The sequence below is a fragment of the Vigna unguiculata genome, chromosome 10 (genome assembly GCF_004118075.2).
Source record: "Vigna unguiculata cultivar IT97K-499-35 chromosome 10, ASM411807v1, whole genome shotgun sequence".
NCBI classification, from domain to species: Eukaryota; Viridiplantae; Streptophyta; class Magnoliopsida; order Fabales; family Fabaceae; genus Vigna; species Vigna unguiculata.
In genome coordinates this window covers 31,059,795-31,080,889 of record NC_040288.1, presented here as the reverse complement: position 1 = coordinate 31,080,889, position 21,095 = coordinate 31,059,795, and the positions used below count along the sequence as shown (strand labels likewise).

General features: G+C 31.3%; 1 protein-coding gene across 1 annotated transcript; it reads right to left on the bottom strand.

The window, feature by feature from the left end:
* Positions 1-7,723: 7,723 nt before the first annotated feature.
* On the bottom strand, positions 7,724-12,256 carry LOC114166616 (MDIS1-interacting receptor like kinase 2-like). The gene is made up of 3 exons (XM_028051367.1): positions 10,045-12,256; positions 8,249-9,949; positions 7,724-8,142 (listed from the first exon to the last, which is right to left on the bottom strand). Exons 1-3 carry the CDS (start codon positions 10,439-10,441, stop codon positions 7,748-7,750), a joined length of 2,493 nt encoding a protein of 830 aa, XP_027907168.1. The 5' UTR covers positions 10,442-12,256; the 3' UTR covers positions 7,724-7,747.
* Between the last annotated feature and the right edge of the window lie 8,839 nt (positions 12,257-21,095).

Below are 21,095 nucleotides of genomic sequence, written 5' to 3'. Positions count from 1 at the left end.
GTAAACTGCATACACACTTAGCCATACTTGATTGTATCGGATTCAAATGCCTTCTGTAACTCATCAACTATATAATAGTGACCCATGGAAACATGCTTTCAAAATTCTTCTCAACCGTTTTCAGCGAAAAAATGGAAGTCCAAAGACGCGGTTTTTCAGAAGAGTTAATAGGATTGGTTGAAAGATATGTATGATACATTTATAATACCAACTAGTTTACACCTAATAGCTTGGACCCATGGCCCCTGTGTATTTATTTTACCAATGTTCAGCGCTTTTGAGGTTGGTGCACTCTCTTTAATGCATTGCCGAGGACTTAGACGTAAATTTTTCATGCACACGGAACATTATTCTTATTTGATTGAATGTATGTGAAGGTTTCTGCAAAATAATTACGATAGGATTGGTTGAAGGGTCCGTGTTTGTAGAAAGATGAAAATGTGTGTGAAGTGCATTCAATGAGGAATCCGTACGAGAAAGTGCAGTGCTAATTGATTGACTTTCTTCCCCTTCCTGCAATTTCATTTAATGCCCCCTTCCAGTGTGGATATATCTTTTACCGTCGATTCTTCAATGTATATCGAAAAGTACACCTAATTAGTCAACTCTTATTTTCACATATTAAATTACTCTATCATTATTTAAAATTAATTATAAATATCTAAAAATAAAATTAAAATTATGTTACACATTTATATAATTTTAATATCACAATTGAAAATTTAGTATTTTTCTATTTTAATTTTAGCAAGCCAACAACCGAAAGTCATCCCTATTCAAGAATAAGTAATGAAGTCAAGTATGCACACTTCATGTAAACGTCAAAAACACAATGCAGTCACAAAATATGTTCTCCACATTCAATGCCAATGCGATAAAAAAATCCACAAAAAGGGTCAAAAACAAAAAATAAGATGACAAACAAAACCCTAACCAAAATAAAATAAGAAGACAGAAACTTAAATATAACTTACGACCAAGAAGCTTTCTAATAAGCAACCTCGATTAGCTTTGACGACGAAGACAAAAGCCACTAACTAACGTCACTACTACCTCCACTCCCATACAAATTACAGCAAAAATGGCTCCTTTCCACACCAATGGATACAGAGGACGAACCAACAGAGCTTTCGTTCAATGAGTAAACCCACATCATTACGACGAAGAATAAGAAAATGAAGAAGAAGAGTTTTTAGAATAATAGGGCTTGGAGACGAACAACATAGGTTAAGAAGAAGATCACAAGTTGAGGAGGAACATCAGCGGTTGAGTTAAAGAAGAACGCTTTAAAAACCAAAATATATTGCGCACCAACAACAGCGATTCAAGAAGTGTACACAAGGTCGAAGAAGAGGAAGACTAGTTCGAGAAAACGAACGTAGTTAAAGACGAGTTTCAGCCTCATGGATCTTTAAATCCTTTCTACTTTTCAAACACTGCCAACGTGAAATTCCATTAAAAATTAAAAAAAAAAACAATTAACAAGTCATAGCCACGTATAGTTATGAAAGAAGTAATCAAATTCTATCATTATCCATTCCAAAAGGATAATTATACAATGTCTCAGTTTTTTTGACCCAATTTTTACCCGCCTACGTGATATGCAATATTTTAATATTTTTAAATGAAACAGTAATTGGAGGCGGTGTCTCAGGTAATTTTGCGTCATGTGCACGCGTGGTGAATTAGAGAAACATTTTAAAAAAATATAGTGTGTTGGTTCGTTTTCCCTCGTCCTTCTCCTTTCCTGCAAGTTTATTCTTCGAGCAGGTCACACAAACACAGAGATATTTGGTCCGCAAGAGTTTTTTCTTCCCCAAAAGGTTATTCTTCCATAAAGGTTGGTGTTGTGGGTAGCAATGGAAGCGGATAGCGGAGTTCTCGAGAGTGGTTTGGGTTGTTGGAGGCGGCGGGTTCGGCGGAAAGTGGTGGGTACCGTTCGGTGCATTGCTTGGGCGCACTCTTGTTGGCGTAGTTGTTGGTTTATTAAAGGCCATTCACACAACGAACATTTGGCCGGTAGGTTATCATCCAAAACCCTTGTTTGAACGCGTTTAGTTCCGAAATGCTTATTGGTTGAATGTATGGCTTTGATTCCATTGTAGAATGATTTTTCTTCACTTGAAGTGATTGTTTAATTAGGTAGAAATTCGTTTGTGATTGAGTTTTACATGAAGATAATGTCCAACGCGATGAAGTTATTCAGCACTACGATCTATTGTTGAAGAAATAGCTACTATAAATGTAGAAGTTAGAATGCCATAACAGGATTTTTGAGATAATTTTAGATAGGGATAGTTAGATTGAGGTAAACGAAGGATAATGAATGTACTCATTGTATATGTATTTTGGAAACTTGGATGAAATAGAAATTGATACATTGGAATATGTTATTTAACTTGCAATGTGTTATGCAGTCTTAGAACTAAAAGTGTCATTGAAAAAGCCACTTATGTTGGCACAATTCTATATATTGTTGAATCATTTGTTGGAGTTAATATGTAGTTTGTACATTGACAGATTTATTCATGATTTGATGGTAATCTAACCATCAATATACTTAATTTTAGGAAGGCAATTGTGCTATTTTTGATTGTATTAGTAAACTTTTAAAGCAGTTGCAGTACTGCCTGTACAAAAAGTTGAGTGTAAAAAGACACTTATGGAATTACAAAAGAACATTTGATTCTCGAACCAGAAAAGTTGGGTTTTTTTTCAATCTTCAATTCCAATTAGTTCTTTAAGTTGTTTGGTAATGATTCATGGTGATGAAAATATTTGTATGGCCTTTGGATTGTGTCCAAACCAGATTTCATGTAAAAATACACTTCAAAAGCCGTTGCAGTACTGCCTGTACAAAAAGTTGAGTGTAAAAAGACACTTATGAAATTAGAAAAGGACATATTTTTTTCGTACTAGAAAAGTTGGTTTTTAATTCAATTTTCAATTCCAATTAGTTCTTTAAGTTGTTTGGTGATGATTCATTGATGGTATTATTTGTATGGTCTTTGGATTGTATCCAAACCAGATGTAAAAATATACTTTTACACTATTTTGTCATCAAAGAATTATGTAGTTATTACAAATGTTCACATCATTTCATAAATAGATATCGGTTAGAATGATCACTTATCTTCTCGTTAAACAAATAAATAAGCATTCTAAAAGGAGATCAAATTAATAATTTTCAATTTTTGAAAGATTTAAAAGAAATCTAAATTGAAAGAACCAAAATCAAAACCTACTGCTTGAAATTAAAACATATTTATTCTAACTTAAACAAGATTTCTTCATCTTTTCTTTTAAAATTTTTAGCTATTTTAGACTGGTATGGGTTGATTCGAAGTTTACTACAAAAAAAAATCAATTTAAGTGAGTATTTTAAAGTTTCACATCAACGTTTTGTATTAGTTTCTATTCAATATTTTAGCATACATCAAGTTATTTTTAGCACACACGTGTGTTGGAATGAGTAATAGAGATCTTCAAATAAAATTGTTTTATTGATGTAAAAAATTATTTATCAGTGAATATACAAATTTAAAAAGTAAAATATATTAAAATTAAAAAGAAATACTTTTATTAAGGAAGTTTCGTCACTGATAAGAAATTTAAAGAGGGTAATTTATTTTATTGACAATTAGAAAGTGCAAAATTACAAACAAAAAGAATAAAAATTTGTCAGGGAAATGAAATTTACTAATCGATTTTATAGACATATTTTATAATTTTAATTACAAACAAAAATATAAGTTGATAATATTTTTGATGATATTCTTTGATAAATTAAAAATTTTATTACTGACAAAATTATATGTTAGATAGTAAATTTGTTGATAAAATTTATCAATAATTTATAATATTTATTATTAATGAGTATTTTCGTCTATAAATTTTATTAATAAAATTAATGCCAAAATTTTTGCATTGATCATATTATAGTCATATATTTCGATAAATTCGTTAGTAATTAAATTTATTTTAAAAATTTGTTAATAAATTCATTAGAAATGGATTTTTTAAAATTTGTTGATAATGGATTTTTTTTAATTTGTTGGTAATTGAAATTTTTAAAAATCTATAGTTTAATTCGTTGAAAATTCAATTTTTGTAAAATTTGGCAATAAATTCGTTAGTAATTGGGTCCAAAATTTTCTTGTAATTTATTGACAAATTTCTATGATTACGGATAAATTTTGTCCATCGATAATTCTACTTGTTTTTTGTAGTGAATGTTTTATGACAAAACATGTTTTACTACAAGAAAATTCTCCCTTAATAATTAATTTTAGTGATACAAAATTTTTACTCACTTAAGTGATCAATTTAGATACCAATTTACAAAATAAAAAATTATTGATTTTTAAAATAGTCACTATTATTAATAAAAGATTATTTTTAATTACCAACGAATTAGTTTAAAAGTTGATCATTAAACATTAACTACTAAGATGTGCAGTTTAGGAAGGAGGTCACATGAGCAAGGCATGGAGTAAGTAATAGCCAAAATGCAACGGTATAGCTTGATTTCTTTCCATAAGATTTTTAATTTTGTGTAGTATTGAGAAACGGTGGACTTACCTAGTTTATAATTTTTGATTTGATATTGAAGATCCGGTACACGAAACTTATCGGAATGGGAAAATCTTTCCTTAAGATCTTTCCGAATTTCCAACGTAGTGTCATCCAATAATGCTTGATGGAGGGCACCATCGAACGTATCAGCCAGGATATGACCATTGAGTTGGATCGCCACCAAACGTCATGGAGAGGATTGTTGAGCGGAAGAGAAGGAAGAGTGTCCTTGATAAATCTTTCCTTGTTCTTAGGTTTCTAGAATTGGTCTCTATTAATAGAGGTGAGATGATAAGATGATCTGGTGTTGTGTTGTGTTGGTTGAATTGAGCCATGCTTGATCGCAAAGAAGGATGTAGAAGCAAGGAGAGAAATTCCTAATCTAATACCATGTTAGTGTGTATGACTCGGACTAAGAAAAATCAAACTTTGCATAACACTTTTATTGATCAACTCAAGATTATCAATATAGGGGAATGTCTTTTATAATACTGGATATACAAAAGAGAGTGGAAAAACTAAAGGTATTAATAAAAGACTAGCTAACTGACTAAATGGAAAATTTGAATATTTCTATATGTAATATGAGATTTTGATTACGAGATGGTTATAAATTAATCTCTAATTAATTAATAACTAATTTAGTTATTAATTATATTTTTTCGTAGAAATTACTATAATAACTAATTTTTAGTGACTAAAATTAGTTATTATTTAAGAATTTTATTATAATATGTATATAGAAAATTTTAAAATAAATTGAAAGTCTAAAATTTCATGAAAGTAGAATTAAAGAATTTAAAATTTCACAAAAAAAAAAACGTAAGAAATTGAGTTTCTTCATATCCTTAAATTCATATCATTTCTTTTTATATTATCTCATAAACTTAATTTTTGTTGAGACAAGGTCTACTTAACTAAGACCGACACATTATTGATTTGAATAAGGTTTGAGTGTCTATCTCAACACTTTTTTCTTAGTATCCACGAAGGTTTCTTTTAAACTAAACTAAAGTAAATTTAATTTATTTTTGGATCAACACTACCAAGGTTATTTTATTTTTGATGTTACACCAGAGTTAGTTTTCAACCAATGTTAGGCAGAGTTTTCTTTGATCCACATTATCAATGTCTTTCGAGTGAAGTCAAACAAGTTTTTTTTTTTTCAATTTTTTTCATGTGATTTTATTCAAAGTCCTTTTCAGCCAACATCAATTATATGTATTTTCTGGACACTACATGCCGAAGTTATTTTTTATCAGCGTTAGTTACAATTTTCTTGGCCAACAGTGGGTGGACTATCTTTCGACCGATGTAGACTAGGTTTTTTTTATTGATGTTAATAAGAATTATTTTTATTTACATTACTGGAATTCTGTTTTATTGTTTCCAATTACTGTTATTTCTTTCTCTATATTAGACAATTTTTTTGGTCAAAGTTGGAAGACTAGATTTGTTTTCATTGACATCTATCGTGTTTTTCTTTTGTCGATGTCTTTAATTATTATTATTATTTTTATATCAATAGCTAATTGATCTTAGACTAAATAATTAAATTCGATACTAATTGAAAATAATATCGACAATCAAGAAAAAGTTTGTCAATTTCAATAGAAAAAACTATAAATGAGATTTTAATGAAAAATAATATAAAGAAAGATTAATTAAAATATATCATCAATACTAATATTCTTGAATTATTAATAATTTGTTAATATCTAAATATTATTTTGAATTTAATCGAAATTAAAATATATTTTATTCAAATAAGAAAAATATGATTCAATAAATTTGAATTGCCTTGTCTAAGAAAAATATTTGAAAAATGAACTATTTGGAAAGAGATTAGCTTAGCTTAAATTCAACCTATTTAAAGGTTATGAAATTGTGTCCACAATAATACAATACGATACGTATATCGGATGATACTATACAATACGTGTATCGGATATGACACGTATCCGATATGTATATCGGATATAACACGTATCTGATATGTCAACGTTTATTTTGAAAATAATATGATATTATGATATATGAATATTGAATAATGTACAATAATTCTTAAAAAAATAATAAATATATATGGCTACTACAATTTCATAAATTAGATATTTCATTGATAAATATTGATAAAGTATCTTATAATAACGAACACGAATATATATCAGACATAAATACATAACCTAAATTGAAGTATTGGTGAATCATGTATCCAAACACAAGGATAGGTTAGATGGTATAAATGAAAAATCTATGGAAAATTATAACTATTTATAATGAAAAATTGAAAAAAAAAAATCGTGGTGTAATTTTTAAGATTAAATAATGTTAATCATCAATAAATTAAAATTAAAAAAAATATTATTTTCAATTTAAAATTTAACCAAAATGAAAAACAAATCATTTATCATCTCAATCAAAATCTATAAAGTGGTCTACCATCATTTTTAAGATTAAATATATTTTTAAGATTAAATATATTTTTGTCAATCAATTATATAAAAAAAAATAGAATTACTCTCTCCACAAAAATACTTCTTAAAGCAATGAATTTAGTCCAAAGAGTGTTCAATGTGTTAAATTTTGTATAACATCATAGCACTTCGATTCATCATTCTTCTCCATCTATACTTTGACACACAAACCATTCAGCCCATTCACTACATAAATCCTATTTCCATCTTCAACCTCCATTCTCCAAATAATCGCCAGGAGCCCCACATAGCATCCACAACCCGACACATCACTTCAATCCCATCGTCTTCAATCACCATTGTATGCTTCTTCTTTTTTTTTTTTGTTTAATTTATTTTCTCCTTCTTTTCGTAATGTTTAAATAGAAGCTTCTCATATTGAAATTGCTTGAAAGCCGAGACCCTAACCATATCTACAATGGAAAACCCTTTTGTCCATTTAATTAAAATGCCTGAAGAAACTCCGACAATAGCTTCAGTGGCGACCAGCAACGCCGACGAGCCACCCTATGGTGGTCTGCTCACCGTTGGTGACTAGAGGAAGGTCACTGCAATGGCCTTGGTGGAGGCAAAGTAAGTAAATATATTCATTTTCCACTTGATCTTGATCGTATGATGAATCACACTGAACAAATAATGGTAACTTCCCTTCCCTTTGTTGCATTAGGAAAATTGATTACATGTAATTCCCTTCCCTATGGCTCAGTATATTCATGAAACTCAGATGAAACAAGACCTATTTCTTGGCTCATCAATTGATGGATAAAAACTTCATGGAGAGGCAAATAAAATGGTATTTTCAAACTAGAGAGTTTCTTAACCACTTGTTGCATTGATGGCCTTAAGTCTGGTTTGGAGCACAAACATGATAATGCTACATTTACCACAAGATGTATGTCTTTAGCATCTTTTTGAAGAGGAAGAGGAAGACGTGAATCCAAGAGATCTTTCAACAACATACTTTGAGTAGTTGGGTTAAATAATGATGCAATTAGCTCTCCAGGATGTTTTCCCATTAATGTTTCCAAAATCACCACTCCAAAACTATAAACATCACACTTTTCTGTCACACTCATTGTATAAGCAAGTTCTGTTGCGGACAAAAAAGATAAAGTTAACTTATCAAAATATATTATCATATCAATTCTAGAAATTGATAAAAATATTGTGATCTTGTAATAGACAATAACATTCACCTGGAGCAATGTAGCCACATGTGCCAACTGCCAAGGTTTGATTTGAGGAATCAGGATCAAGGAGTCTAGCTGTTCCAAAGTCCGAGACATGAGCCTCTAATTGTGAGTTTAATAGAACATTGCTACTTGTTACGTCTCGATGAACAATTGGTGGGATACAATCATGATGCATGTAGGATAAAGCCTCTGCCATCCCTTTAATCACATTCACCCTCTTATTCCAATTCAATTCCTTAGCTTCCACTTCGTTATTCAAAATATAAAATAAACTACCTCTTTCCATGTATTGATAGACTAGAAACATGCATCGATTGTGGAGGCAATAGCCATGAAGCTTTACGATATTTTTATGACGAATTTTTGTTAACATCTTCACCTCATTCTGAAAACTTCTTTCAAATGATGGATTTTGAGATTCCACATGGTGGAGCTTTTTTAGCGCAACAATATTTCCACTGGGTAATTGTGCTCTATAAACACTGCCATATGCTCCTGTCCCAATACAGTACTTGAGGTCAAAGTCTTCGGTTGCTTCAATGATATCCTCAAATGCAATTTTACCATCATAGTTCCATATAGAAAACAAGTTTCCATTCTTTGTTGCTATTCCTTCACACTTTTTCTTAGGCTTACATCTTGAGAAATATAATATTGAAAGGAGTAATAAAAGAATGAAGAAAATGATAGGAAGAAGAATTAACATGATCACGGGCTTACTTTTCCTAGTTTGAGGATTTGTTTGGTTGAGCAAGTGGCAGTATGAGAAATTGGGCATGTGGTGATCATTAATTAATGAGTCTTCCTTGAAATAGCAGTAATCTGGTACCCCTGATTTTGAATCAAGATCTTGTGAGAAGTCAAATGAATTGTATGAAAGATTTATATATGATAGACTAGCAAGTTCCTTGTGTAATTTACCCGAGAGATTATTATAACTAAGATCCAATCGCGTAAGCACGGAACTCCTTCTAAAAGGAAATGGAATCTCACCAACAAGAAAATTGTGACTGAGACTAAGGTCACTGACACAACCAATTTGGGAAGTTATGCTTCCATTAAACAAGTTATGGCTCAAATCAACTATTGTAGCGTAAGGACATTTCATGGTTTCAAATGGAATTGAACCGCATAACTGATTTGATGAGAGATATAAGGAGAACATTTTGTCCATTTGAAAAAGTTTTGCAGGTATTAAACCCGAGATCTTATTATGATTAAGTCTCAAAACTTCTAATTGGAACAAATTCCCTAATTCTTCAGGTATGTAGCCTTCTATTTGGTTAGAATCAAGAAAGAGATGTACCAAATTATCCAAACGACCTAAAGTAGGAGGGATTGAACCATTGAGAGAATTATTTGAGAGATATAACCTTTGTAAGCTTTTTAAATTTCCAAATTCTACTGGTATTGGACCAGTAATTTGGTTGGATTGAAAAAAGAAGTATGTCAAGCTTTCTAATTGACCCAAATTTGGAGGAATTGAACCTGTGAGTAAATTATCTGAGAGATATAATTTGACTAATTTTGTCAAATTCCCAAATTCCGTGGGAATCCTACCTTCAAGTTTGTTTGAATCAAGATACATAAATTTCAAATTCATCAATTGACCCAATGTAGATGGGATTGAACCCGATAGAGAATTATGAAAGAAAGATAGCGTCTGCAATTGTGTCAAGTTACCAAATTCTGGTGGTATTGAACCTGCAATTGGATGATAGGAAGAAAGAGATAATAAAATTCTCCCATTGACAGAATTTATAAGGAATAATGCAATAAAGAGAACTACAACAACTTACCTTGGAGAATATTTTTGGACAGGTCAATATAAGTAAGGTTTGTAAGTGAGCCTATTGCTGTGGGGATGCTTCCTCTAAGACCCATTCCAGTTAGATACAGAGTGACTAAATTGGGGAAGGCAGTGAAGTTCAACTTATCTATCCAAAGCAATTCTTGTGATGAAGGAGTCTTCATGTACCAACTATCAATAGCAATAACACTTCCAGCTTCATTGCAATCGATACTCACCCAACGACAATGGTCTGAGATATTACGGTAATCATTCCACCAACCGCTGTTCAGCAAAGCCTCGCGTTCCTGATTGATGGCACCAAACACAGATGATAGCTCACCCATCATATACAAGGCCATAACTAGTAAACTGCAAAAACAGTTTGCCATAATTGATTCATTCATTGACTTATCAATTAAATTTTGTTGTAATGATACATTTGCCACAAGATTTAAGGGTCGGTATATGTAGCAGTGACAGAAGGACTCGTATATGAAAGTTCAAAGACTTTGTTTTTCCCGAAAGAATTATGATATGATTGGTTGAAGTAAAGGTTATTTTATAAAATGGAATGTGATGTTTAAAATCCGGACGGCAGTACCCATGAATTTATCAATGTATTCACAGGTTGGTTTAGTTATCTGTCTAATCAATTATACATTAATGGTTTTTGGATTCGTTGGCCAAGAATTCCAAGAACTGGTGAAAGCAAAATGTACGCAAGAGGAATAACAAAATACACATGAAATTCAATGTAGATAAATTAAAGTATTAATTAAGAAACTCTAATTTATAGTCACAGATAAATCACTGTGAAACAAGTTAATCAACTTTTGCGAGTTCTAAATAAAGCATTAGATATTACTATCCTTCTAAGCTATCCTTCTAATTACTGTGAAGGATGTGTAGTTGGTCCATTATGAAGCTTCTTTAGCATAAAAGATTTTCGAAAGAGAATCCACAGAACTGCATTTACAGACAAAAGCAATAACACAACCTTCATGTCATGAACAAGCTCTAGATAGCAACTCTAAAGATATGTCAGCAAGCATCAAAGTAAAATTAGTTCCACATACAAATTCCAAGGTAATCAAATTCAATTTCAAATGACAGTGAAAAATACAAATGAAAAATTTCGTTTTCCACACACCAAAGATGAAAATGGATGCAATGCATTGTTAGTAAACATTAAAACGCGGGTAGAAACGACTCACGAGTTTATTGAAGATTGTGAATACGAAGACAGAGAAGAAAGAAGGTGAAAAACAGGGAGATCCTTGAGCGGTGAGGCTAAACCCTAGGCAACGATGACGACGTCGCACTTCATCGGCGAATTGGAGGCACAAATGTCGTGGGAAGAGGATAGAGAAGGAGTTGGAATGTTGTTCGGTCTCGAATCTTCCCTCTCTCACTAAATGTTATTGCATTACTTATGACAGTTAAACTGCCATCATCATAGAATGTTTTATACTTTGTATTAGTGTACCTTACTCTTTTCGAATTTTCTTTTATAACTTACTGTATTTATATGGAAGAAAACATGTGCACTCATAAATAGGTCAATACTAGTTTTATTGATAGACTTTATTTGCTTGATTTCAAGTTTTACATTATTGTATTTGAAATAGCTTTTCTAGGGATTTGAAGAGCCAGATCAAGGAGTCTGGTTGTGCCAAAATTTGACACACAAAAATATAATCGTTTATATAGACTTCCCCTTTCAATGTGTCGATAAACAAGTAGGACCAAAGAAGGTTATCGAACTCGCGGGTTGACTCATAAACTCGTATGATTCTGCGAATTTACTTATCGTCTACGAGTTAACTCGTTAATAAACTCGTTTTCTTTCAAACTCGGAGTAGACTCGGTTGAGTCGTACAGACTCACGAGTTCTTAGATTTAGATTTTAAGCCCAATCTAAAGTCCCAAAACCCCAAATTGGAAATGCAAACCAATTGAGAGATCGAAGCTCAAATCGAAAACCCTAATCAAAGAACAAGAGAAGATTGAACTTGAAAACGCATTGTTGTCCCGTCATTGTCGTATTTCGTCGTCGTCGTGTTGCTGAACGCGTTGCCATCGTGTCGACGTCGTGTCACACTTCTACGACGTTGCAGATGTAGTGGCCGTCACACTTCTTCCTCTGAGCTGGTTCAGTTTCTCACTGTCTCACCTTCTCGTGGCTTTTTCTATCTTTGTGCTTCACTTCAAGATTATTTTTAAGTTACTATTACGTACACATTACATACATATGTATTCCTTTAAATTAATTTGAGTTGTTACTTTTATATATATTTATATATATATATATATATATATATATATATATATATATATATATATATATTTGTCTTTTTATTTTTAATTTAATTTTTGTATTTTTGGTTTTCTGAAAAAATAAATTAAGTCAGTTTTAACTGATTGAGATTGATTCACAATGTCCCAAAAATACTTCGGGAAGTTCACTTGATCCTATTTTAGAGACATTTGATCTTGATAATATAGTTTTTGATGTCAATGTTTATGATGCACATTTGTCATCCAAGGAAAAACATGATGGTAATAGAGAAGAAGATGATGATGAAAGAGATAATGATGTTGGAGATTATATAATTAGAGGATTGGAGCTAGAAAGTTGAAGTTATTTATGTTGTGATTTGTATTAACCTATGTATTTAGTGTTATTTGAACCTATACAACAGTGACATGTGTGTTGAACTAAGTTACTATGTACGATCTCTCATATGAAATAGACTCTTACGAGTCTACAAGTCAGGTCTGCCAGTCGAGTTTACGAGTCGGGACTGCGAGTCAAGTCTACGTAGACTCTCGAGTCTAATAACCTTGAGACCAAAGTAACAGTGAAATATCATATGAAACAGTAAAAACCCAATGGAACAATGGAATGGAATTGCCAACATAATTTAAAATGATGGAGTTTGGTTTACAAGGAATTAAAAATGGAAAATATAACGAAGCCACAAGTAATGGAATTCCTGACGTTCAATGTGGATACTTGAAGAAAGGGAATGATGAAATGAGTAACAAAATTGGTTTAGAACAGAGAGAGAGAGAATGAGTAGAGAAGGAGCATAAACAATTAGCTGAGAGGATTGGATACCAGACACGTGCCTCTCTCACTAAATGAATTCCTTTAAATACACGTTTTCCTTCCATTCACGTGTGCTTCTCCTCAATTCCTTGTCATGTGGCTCCACTTCCACTGGGCCCCTTCCTTCAACTATATTTTCTGTTGTTTTCTTTTTTTCTTGTAGCAATACCTTTCCCTTTAACCCTGAACCTTGCCCTCAAGGTTGAATTGAGGATAAGTATTATGAAATTCCTCAAAGTCTTCCCAAGTAGCTTCATTGGCTTGAGTCGATTGCCATTGTACTAGCACCTGTTGTATATCAGCATCATTATGCTTTATAACTCTTTGCTGCAGCACTTTCATAGGACTTAAGATTGGTCCAAATTCACTGGTGGTCAAAAGTAATGGTATATATTGTTGGGAGTGAGTCCTTCAAACTTTTTAAGCAAGGAAATGTGGAAAACAAGATGAATTCTGGTTGTATCAGGAAGCATCAACTTGTAAGCAACTGGACCTATTTTTTCCACCATTTCAAATGGTCCAAAGAAGCGCATGGCTAATTTTTTATTCTTTCAAAGAGCTACTGAATGTTGTCTGTGGGACTGCAATTTGACTAATGTGAGATCTCCAATGCACAACTGAAACTCTCTTCTCTTTTTATCGGCCTAGAGCTTCATATAGTTTTGAGCCTTCATCAAATTGGCTTTAAGCTGCAACAAAATTCCCAAAACCAGCTCCAAATTATATAAGTGATCATTCCATGTAGCACTGAAGACCAGAATATCATTAAAAAAAAAAGCAACACAAATTTTCTTAATTATTCCTTGAAGATCTCATTCATTAAACTCTGGAAAGAGGCAGAAGCATTAGTTAACCCAAATGGCATTACAAGCCATTCATAATGTCCATGGTGGGTTCTAAATGTCGTTTTATGTCTATCTTCTGGTTTCAACAAGATTTGGTGATAGCCATATCTTAAATCTAGTTTCAAAAAGAAAGTGGCTCTAAATAACTCATCTATAAGTTCATCAACATTTGGAATGCGAAAGGTATCCTTAATGGTGATAGCATTAAGAGCTCTATAGTCAGTACATACCCTCCATGATCCATCCTTCTTCTTGACCAAAATGATTGGAGAAGAAAAAGGGCTTTTGCTGGGTTATATTATACCTTTATCAAGCATGCCTTGCACCATCTTTTCAACTTCGGCCTTTTGGCTATGAGAGTACCGATAAGGCTTAATTTTGTCAGGTTGGGATCATTCAATCAAGGGAATTGAATGATCATGAAAACGCTGTGGTGGTAACGATGTCAATGTCTCAAAAACTGAGCTATAATTATGTAATAGCAAAGCCAATTATAGTTCAATATCAACAGGTAATTCCTTAAGTGGAAAATGATGCAAACTTTCTTCAACCAACTGCGTATTGAATACCTCTGCAATTGAATCAGTGTTCATCATTCTTCTTATGTGATGCAGATGTGCCTGTGTAGGTGAGCAATCTTTTTCTCCCTATAATGTTATGAATTTTCCTTCATATAAGAACTTCAATTGCAACAACTCATAATCAGTGATGTGAGAGCTTATTGCTTTTAACCAATTGGCCCCTAATATCAAATCAGCTCCTGAAATTGGTAACAAAAATACAGGTAACTCAATTTAGCTCCTTAAACTTGAATATTGATTTCTTTAATCATTCATTCTACAATCATGTAATTTTAATTCCCCACCCCGACTCTAAACAATGGTGCTTTTTCTATAGGCAATTTAAGAAACTTAGCAATCTTTGGCTATAGGAAATTATCAGAGCTACCTCCATCCACTAATAATGTAACTGGTAGAGTATTAATATGAGTAATAAAACGAATGGTACCAACCTTTACGCCGCATTTCATAGCATTTAAAGACAAGTGATGATTATCTTCTAATGCTACATCAATCTGTGTAGGCATGCTGGAAATCACAGTGTCAGCATCGTGATCAACTTCAGAGCTCTCTTCTCCAATTTGTAACATCAACAATTGCCTATTGGGACATTTGTGATTAAAAGAAAATTTCTCATCATAGAAGTAACATAAACCTTTTTCTCTCCTCAATTACAACTCAGCAAGTGTAATTCTCTTCACATTTACATTTCTGGTTGGATGAATAGGAGGTGTAGGTAGCAACGGTGGCAAAAACTGCTTAGGAGTAATTTTTGTTGGGCTAGCATTAATACTGCTAGATGACAGAGACGAATATTTATGATTATAATTAGTACCACGTTGTTGAACGAGAGGTGTATACTTGTTTTCATACAATTTCGCCAAGGCCAATGCTCTAAGTAAATTGGCGAGACAGTAGGCTACCACATCCCTTCTAATCTCACGGTTCAAACCACTTAAAAAACAATGCAACACAACAACATCGCTAAGACCTTCAAAACGGTTTGTCAATGCCATAAACTTCAAATAATAATCTGAAACATTTCTTGATTGTTGGAGCTTGAAAAGGTTTGTCATAGGAGAATCGAAAGGAGAAGGTCCAAAATAACTTTCTAGAGCTCTTGTCAAATTTGGCCACGTCTGTATAGCTGGCATACGATGCAACATTTGGAACCACGAAATAACATCCTTCTCAAAGTGAATTAAAGTTATATCCACTTGTTCATTATCAAGAATTCTGTGATAATTGAAATTTTTCTCTACTTTAAAAATCCATTACAGTACAGGGGATGTACCATCAAAGTGAGGAAAACCTAGCGAAATCTCGTGGGCAGGTCGCACACAGCTACAGGGTGTCATCACTAGCGGTGAGTCGGTTGAGTTCGAAGCATCAATGTGCAGAGTCTAACCTTGATTGAACATATCCAACGATTTCTACATTTGGTCGATTCGGTCATTGTTAGCGGTTTGAAACTGAATGATCAAATCACAGTTTGCCTTTTCCCTTTCCTGTTGTTTCTCAATCCAGCTCAAAATCGAAGTAAGTTGGGCTTGGATATCTTTCATCCTTGTGTTCTCTGCCATTGACGTCAATGGAAGCACCAATGTAACAAGTAGGATCAAAGTAACAGTGAAATATCATATGAAACAGTAAAAACCCAATGGAACAGTGAATGAAGTTGCGAACATAATTTGAAATGATGGAGTTTGGTTTACAAGGAATTAAAAATCAAAAACATAACGAAGCCACAAGTAATGGAATTCCTAACATTCAATGCGAATACCTGAAGAAAGGGAATGATGAAATGAGTAATAGAATTTGTTTAGAATAAAGAGAGAGAATCAACAGAGAAGGAGCAGAAACAGTTAACAGAGAGGATTGCATACCAGACATGTGCCTCTCCCACTGAATGAATTCCTTTAAATACACGTTTTCCTTCCATTCACGTGTGCTTCTCCTCAATGCCTTGTCATGCAGCTCCACTTCAATGGGCCCCTTCCTTCCACTATCTTTTCTGTTATTTTCTTTTTTCTTATAACATTTTTGCTTCATTTCAAAAACTTTTGTCATATGACGGAGTTTTTTAACACGATAGTATTTCCAGTAAGCAGTTGTGCTCAATATGCGTTAGTCCCAATACAATACTTGAGGTCAAAGTCTTCAATTACTTCAATGATATCCTCAAATGCAATCTCTATTCTTTGTTGATATTTTCTTCACATTTTTTTTTCTAGGAATACATCTCAAGAATATATAATATTGAAAGGAATACTAAAATACCAAAGAAAATGATATGAGTAACAAACAACATGATCATTGACTTGTTTTTTTAGGCTTAATTACTCGGATCATACCCAGTTTGGTTCCAAAATTTCAAAATGATACCCACTTTTAAGTTTTTCTTAATTTAGTACCCAAATTTGAAATTTGCATCAATGTAGTACCCTCCGTTAAGTTTTCGCAAATGTTGTTAAGTACCTTGCCATGTGTCAGCCTCTGGTTTTTTTAAATTTTTTAAATTTTTAAATTTTTTTTTTGAATTTAACAAAAAATTGAAACGTGTCAAATCCTTAATGTGACATGTGGCATTGTCAGTGACGCGTGGCAAGGTACCGCCACGTGGCAAGGTACCTGCCAAGTGTCTATTTGTTTCAATTTAGTACCCATATATGTTTATTTGTTTCAATTTAGTCCCTGCTCTATTTGTTTGAATTTTGTTTAAATATATATTTTTTTTAAATAGAGAAGTATTGTATCTCTTTTATGACAAAATTTATTATTTATATAAATGTTATATTGATATTTGTTACTAAAAATGACTTATAAAATTAAGTATTGAAATTTATATTAAAGCTAATGGTAAAAGTGATGAATAACATATTTATGTTTTGTTACATTGATATTTGTTATACTCATGAATAACAAGTTTTGGTAAATTTGTTATTCATGACTTTTACTATTAATTTTAATATAAATTTCAATACTTAATTTTATAAGTCATTTTTAATAACAAATATAAATATAACATTTATATAAATAATAAATTTGGTCTTAAGGGAGACACAATATTTCTGTATTTTGTAAAAAAATATTCGGACAAAATTGAAACGAATAGAGTGGGTACTAAATTAAAACAAATAAACATATATGGGTACTAAATTGAAACAATTAGACACATGTGGGGACTAAGTTGAAATCAAGATAATAACACTTGGCAGGTACCTTGTCACGTGGCGGTACCTTGCCACGTGTCATTGACAATGCCACATGTCACATCAAGGATTTGACACGTGACAATTTTTTTTTTAAATAATTCAAAAAAAATTAAAAAAACCAGAGGCTGACACGTGGCAAGGTACTTAACAGCGTTTGGGAAAACTTAACTGAGGGTACTACATTGATGCAGATTACGAATTTGGGTACTAAATTGAGACAAACTTAAAAGTGAGTACCATTTTAAAATTTTAGAACTAAACTGGATATGATCCGAGTAATTAAGTTTTTTTTTCTAATTTGATGATCGATTTGGTAGATCAAGTGCTAGTATGTGAAATTGGACATGTGGTGACCATTAATTAATGAGTCTTCTTCAAAAGAATAATAGTCTACACCCTTAATTTTGAGTCAAGGAATTGTGAGAAATCAAAAGAAATGTATGAAAGATTTATATATGATATACTAACAAGTTCCTTGTGTACTTTACGTGAGAGATTATTATAACTAAGATGTAATCAGCTAAGTATGGAGCTCCTTTTAAAAAGAAATGGAATCTTACGAACAAGAAAACTTTTACTAAGACTAAGCTCATTTATTGTCATTTATTGTTAACCCTCTTTTACCCGCATAAGAAGTAACAAAAATCTCAAATTTCCCCTAGTGAAATATAGGGAGCAATTCGAGTATCACTATGCAGAAATAGCCAAAGTTATGAATGTTTAGGTAAAACTACTAGACTGGATGTTGAGTTGGATTTTCTACGAGATAAAACTATTGATTAAGATTATATTACCCACGAGATTTAAAGGGACATTCTTACATGAGATACTCTTAGAGACCATCTTAAAGACAAATGATATAATTTTAAAGATAAATCTTGGAGAGCAAATTAATTGATGTTATTTAGTTAATTGGAAATATTTGTTTATAAATTAAATTAATGATAATCATATGAGCATCTTGAAGCAGGCAGGGACCACAGCCCCAAACTTTTTCAATTTTTTTTTAATTTTTTAAACTTTTTTAAAATTATGTGTTTAACATTTGTTAAACCATTTATTTTTAAAATTTTTAAATTATATATATTTTTAAATTAGATAGTAGTATATTGAAAAGTTAATTAAAATAAAATTAGGTATTTTTTATTTTTTTATAGAGTATAACATTTAATGTTAATAAATTGTAAAATATAAAATCAAATATAATAAAGAAAAAAATTAAGATAACTTTTATTTTCAATTCCTCATCTTTTATATCTTCTCCTTCCATTCTTAAAAAAAAAAATCTTCGGTTTCACTTGGTAGTGAAATATGTTTAATATTTAGGATTATTTTTTTTTATCTTATGACCCTTTTGTATATTTATTTTTTGTTATGAATATAGAAAAGCAAGTAATGTATTATATGATTTTTTATAGATAATTTTTAATTGTGACTTGATTATCATAATTATTTTAGTAATTATGTTTCTCAATTATTGATTATATTATAATAAATTATTTTTTAGTCTTAAACTTATTTTTTAAATAGGTATATTGATGAAAAATAAATTCATTTTTAAGAGGAGTGAAGATCAAAACATGACAATATGGTTGCTCATCGCATAACAATGAAATGAAATGAAATGCAACTTTTGAATCCTAATGTGCAATGAACATTTTGTAAATAATATGGTTATTTATATTGAAAAAAAAATAGCTAACAAATTTTGTTATGATTGAATTATTTGATAAGTTCAAGAATATGGAAAAACAATGGACAATTCGTTAGATAGTGTAGTTTGTTTTATAGTTATAGCTATACTAAAATATTATTTATTTTCATTGAATGAGTGACAATAATGTTAAATATATAAATTTTAATTATATTATTTTGATTCCCCAGAAATTTTGATCAAGATCCGCCACTGATCATATGATAGCCAATAACCTATTTTTACACATGTTTTTATTTTTTTTTCTTTACTACTTTAAAATCTCCTTTAATGTTTTTATATTTTAATCCTTGTTGTAGATTTTAGTAGGTACAATTTTGTGTCAAATCATGAATGGAATTCGTTGAGAAAACTTGAGTTAACTTAATCTTTTTAATATTTTTTTTTTGTTATTTTTTTATACAACAACCAACCAATTTAAACAATACTAGACAATTAGTGGAATCCTTTAAATGGTTAATGCAAGTTTTGATGTTAGAAGATTAACATTTATCTAATCGGGCCAACGACAACAATCAATATTCAATCTTTAGATATTGAATCTCAATATAACAATTTTTAATCATAGCTGGATAACTATTTACTGAATAACAATTTATTAATTTTAGAATCAAATGTCTACCATACACCAATAATATAACTATCTTGATCTATTTCAAAGGAACAATAACTATATTAACCGAAATTTAACTTAAATAAATAATTGTTTTACTATTTTTTTTTAATTTTAAACCTACATTCCTAAAGTTTATTTCTCCAAAATTTTACTTTAATATATATAAAATCTAATAAAGCTTTTAAGAAATATTTGAATTTTTAATATTTTTTTAAAATACGTTTTCCTAAAATTCTATTCAACTTATACATTTCAAATATATTTATTTTATGTAATATACATATGTTTCTACGGAGACAAATAAGAGATATTAGGGACCCAAACAACACCTTACCTCAATTCTTGACCTCTCGAGCTGGCTCTTTCTCGGTTTCCAAATGCCATCTGATAGCGTACACGGCTTGGACCGTTAAGGAGTTACCTACGGAGAGGGTTCCGACGATTAAGTCAGTAAAATGACTCTCAAAAAGTCAAATCTGCACTTCTTATGGGTTGGGCCATTATTTGGATCCTAGATGGGCATGGGCTAAACCTAGGCCCTGAGTTAGTGTTTGTTGGCACCAGGGACCTTGTTTGCGGCATTATAAGTTTGGTGTTACCAGTTTGTTATGCATAGTCCTTTACCGTGGACAGTCTGAACCGCTATGTTCAGTTTGCTAATTTTATTAGCAAGACTATGCCTATGCGACCTTGGTCATATACTTGTCTTGGTCCGCCTAGGTATATTACAACATATTTAACTTATGTTACTAGTATATTTGTAACACATATATTCTCTAAATTATAAAAAAAAAATTAAAACATAGAGAAAAATTTTCAAAAATTTATATAGTAGAGACAATATGTTGTATATCTATTAAGCATATATAATCGATGATATAAAAAGTAGATTCCTTAATTTGATTATATCACGATTACATCAATTTCATGTAAGCCAATGTGGTTTTCACTTTCCAAATAAACTTGTTCTCGTGGGTATTACCCGAACCCGTCTCT

Coding starts and splice junctions, on each gene's coding strand:
- LOC114166616 (XM_028051367.1), bottom strand. CDS start 10,441: ATGAATGAATCAATTATGGCAAACTGTTTTTGCAGTTTACTAGTTATG. Junction 9,950..10,044: donor GTCCAAAAATATTCTCCAAG/GTAAGTTGTTGT, acceptor ATCCAATTGCAG/GTTCAATACCACCAGAATTT. Junction 8,143..8,248: donor ATGTGGCTACATTGCTCCAG/GTGAATGTTATT, acceptor TGTCCGCAACAG/AACTTGCTTATACAATGAGT.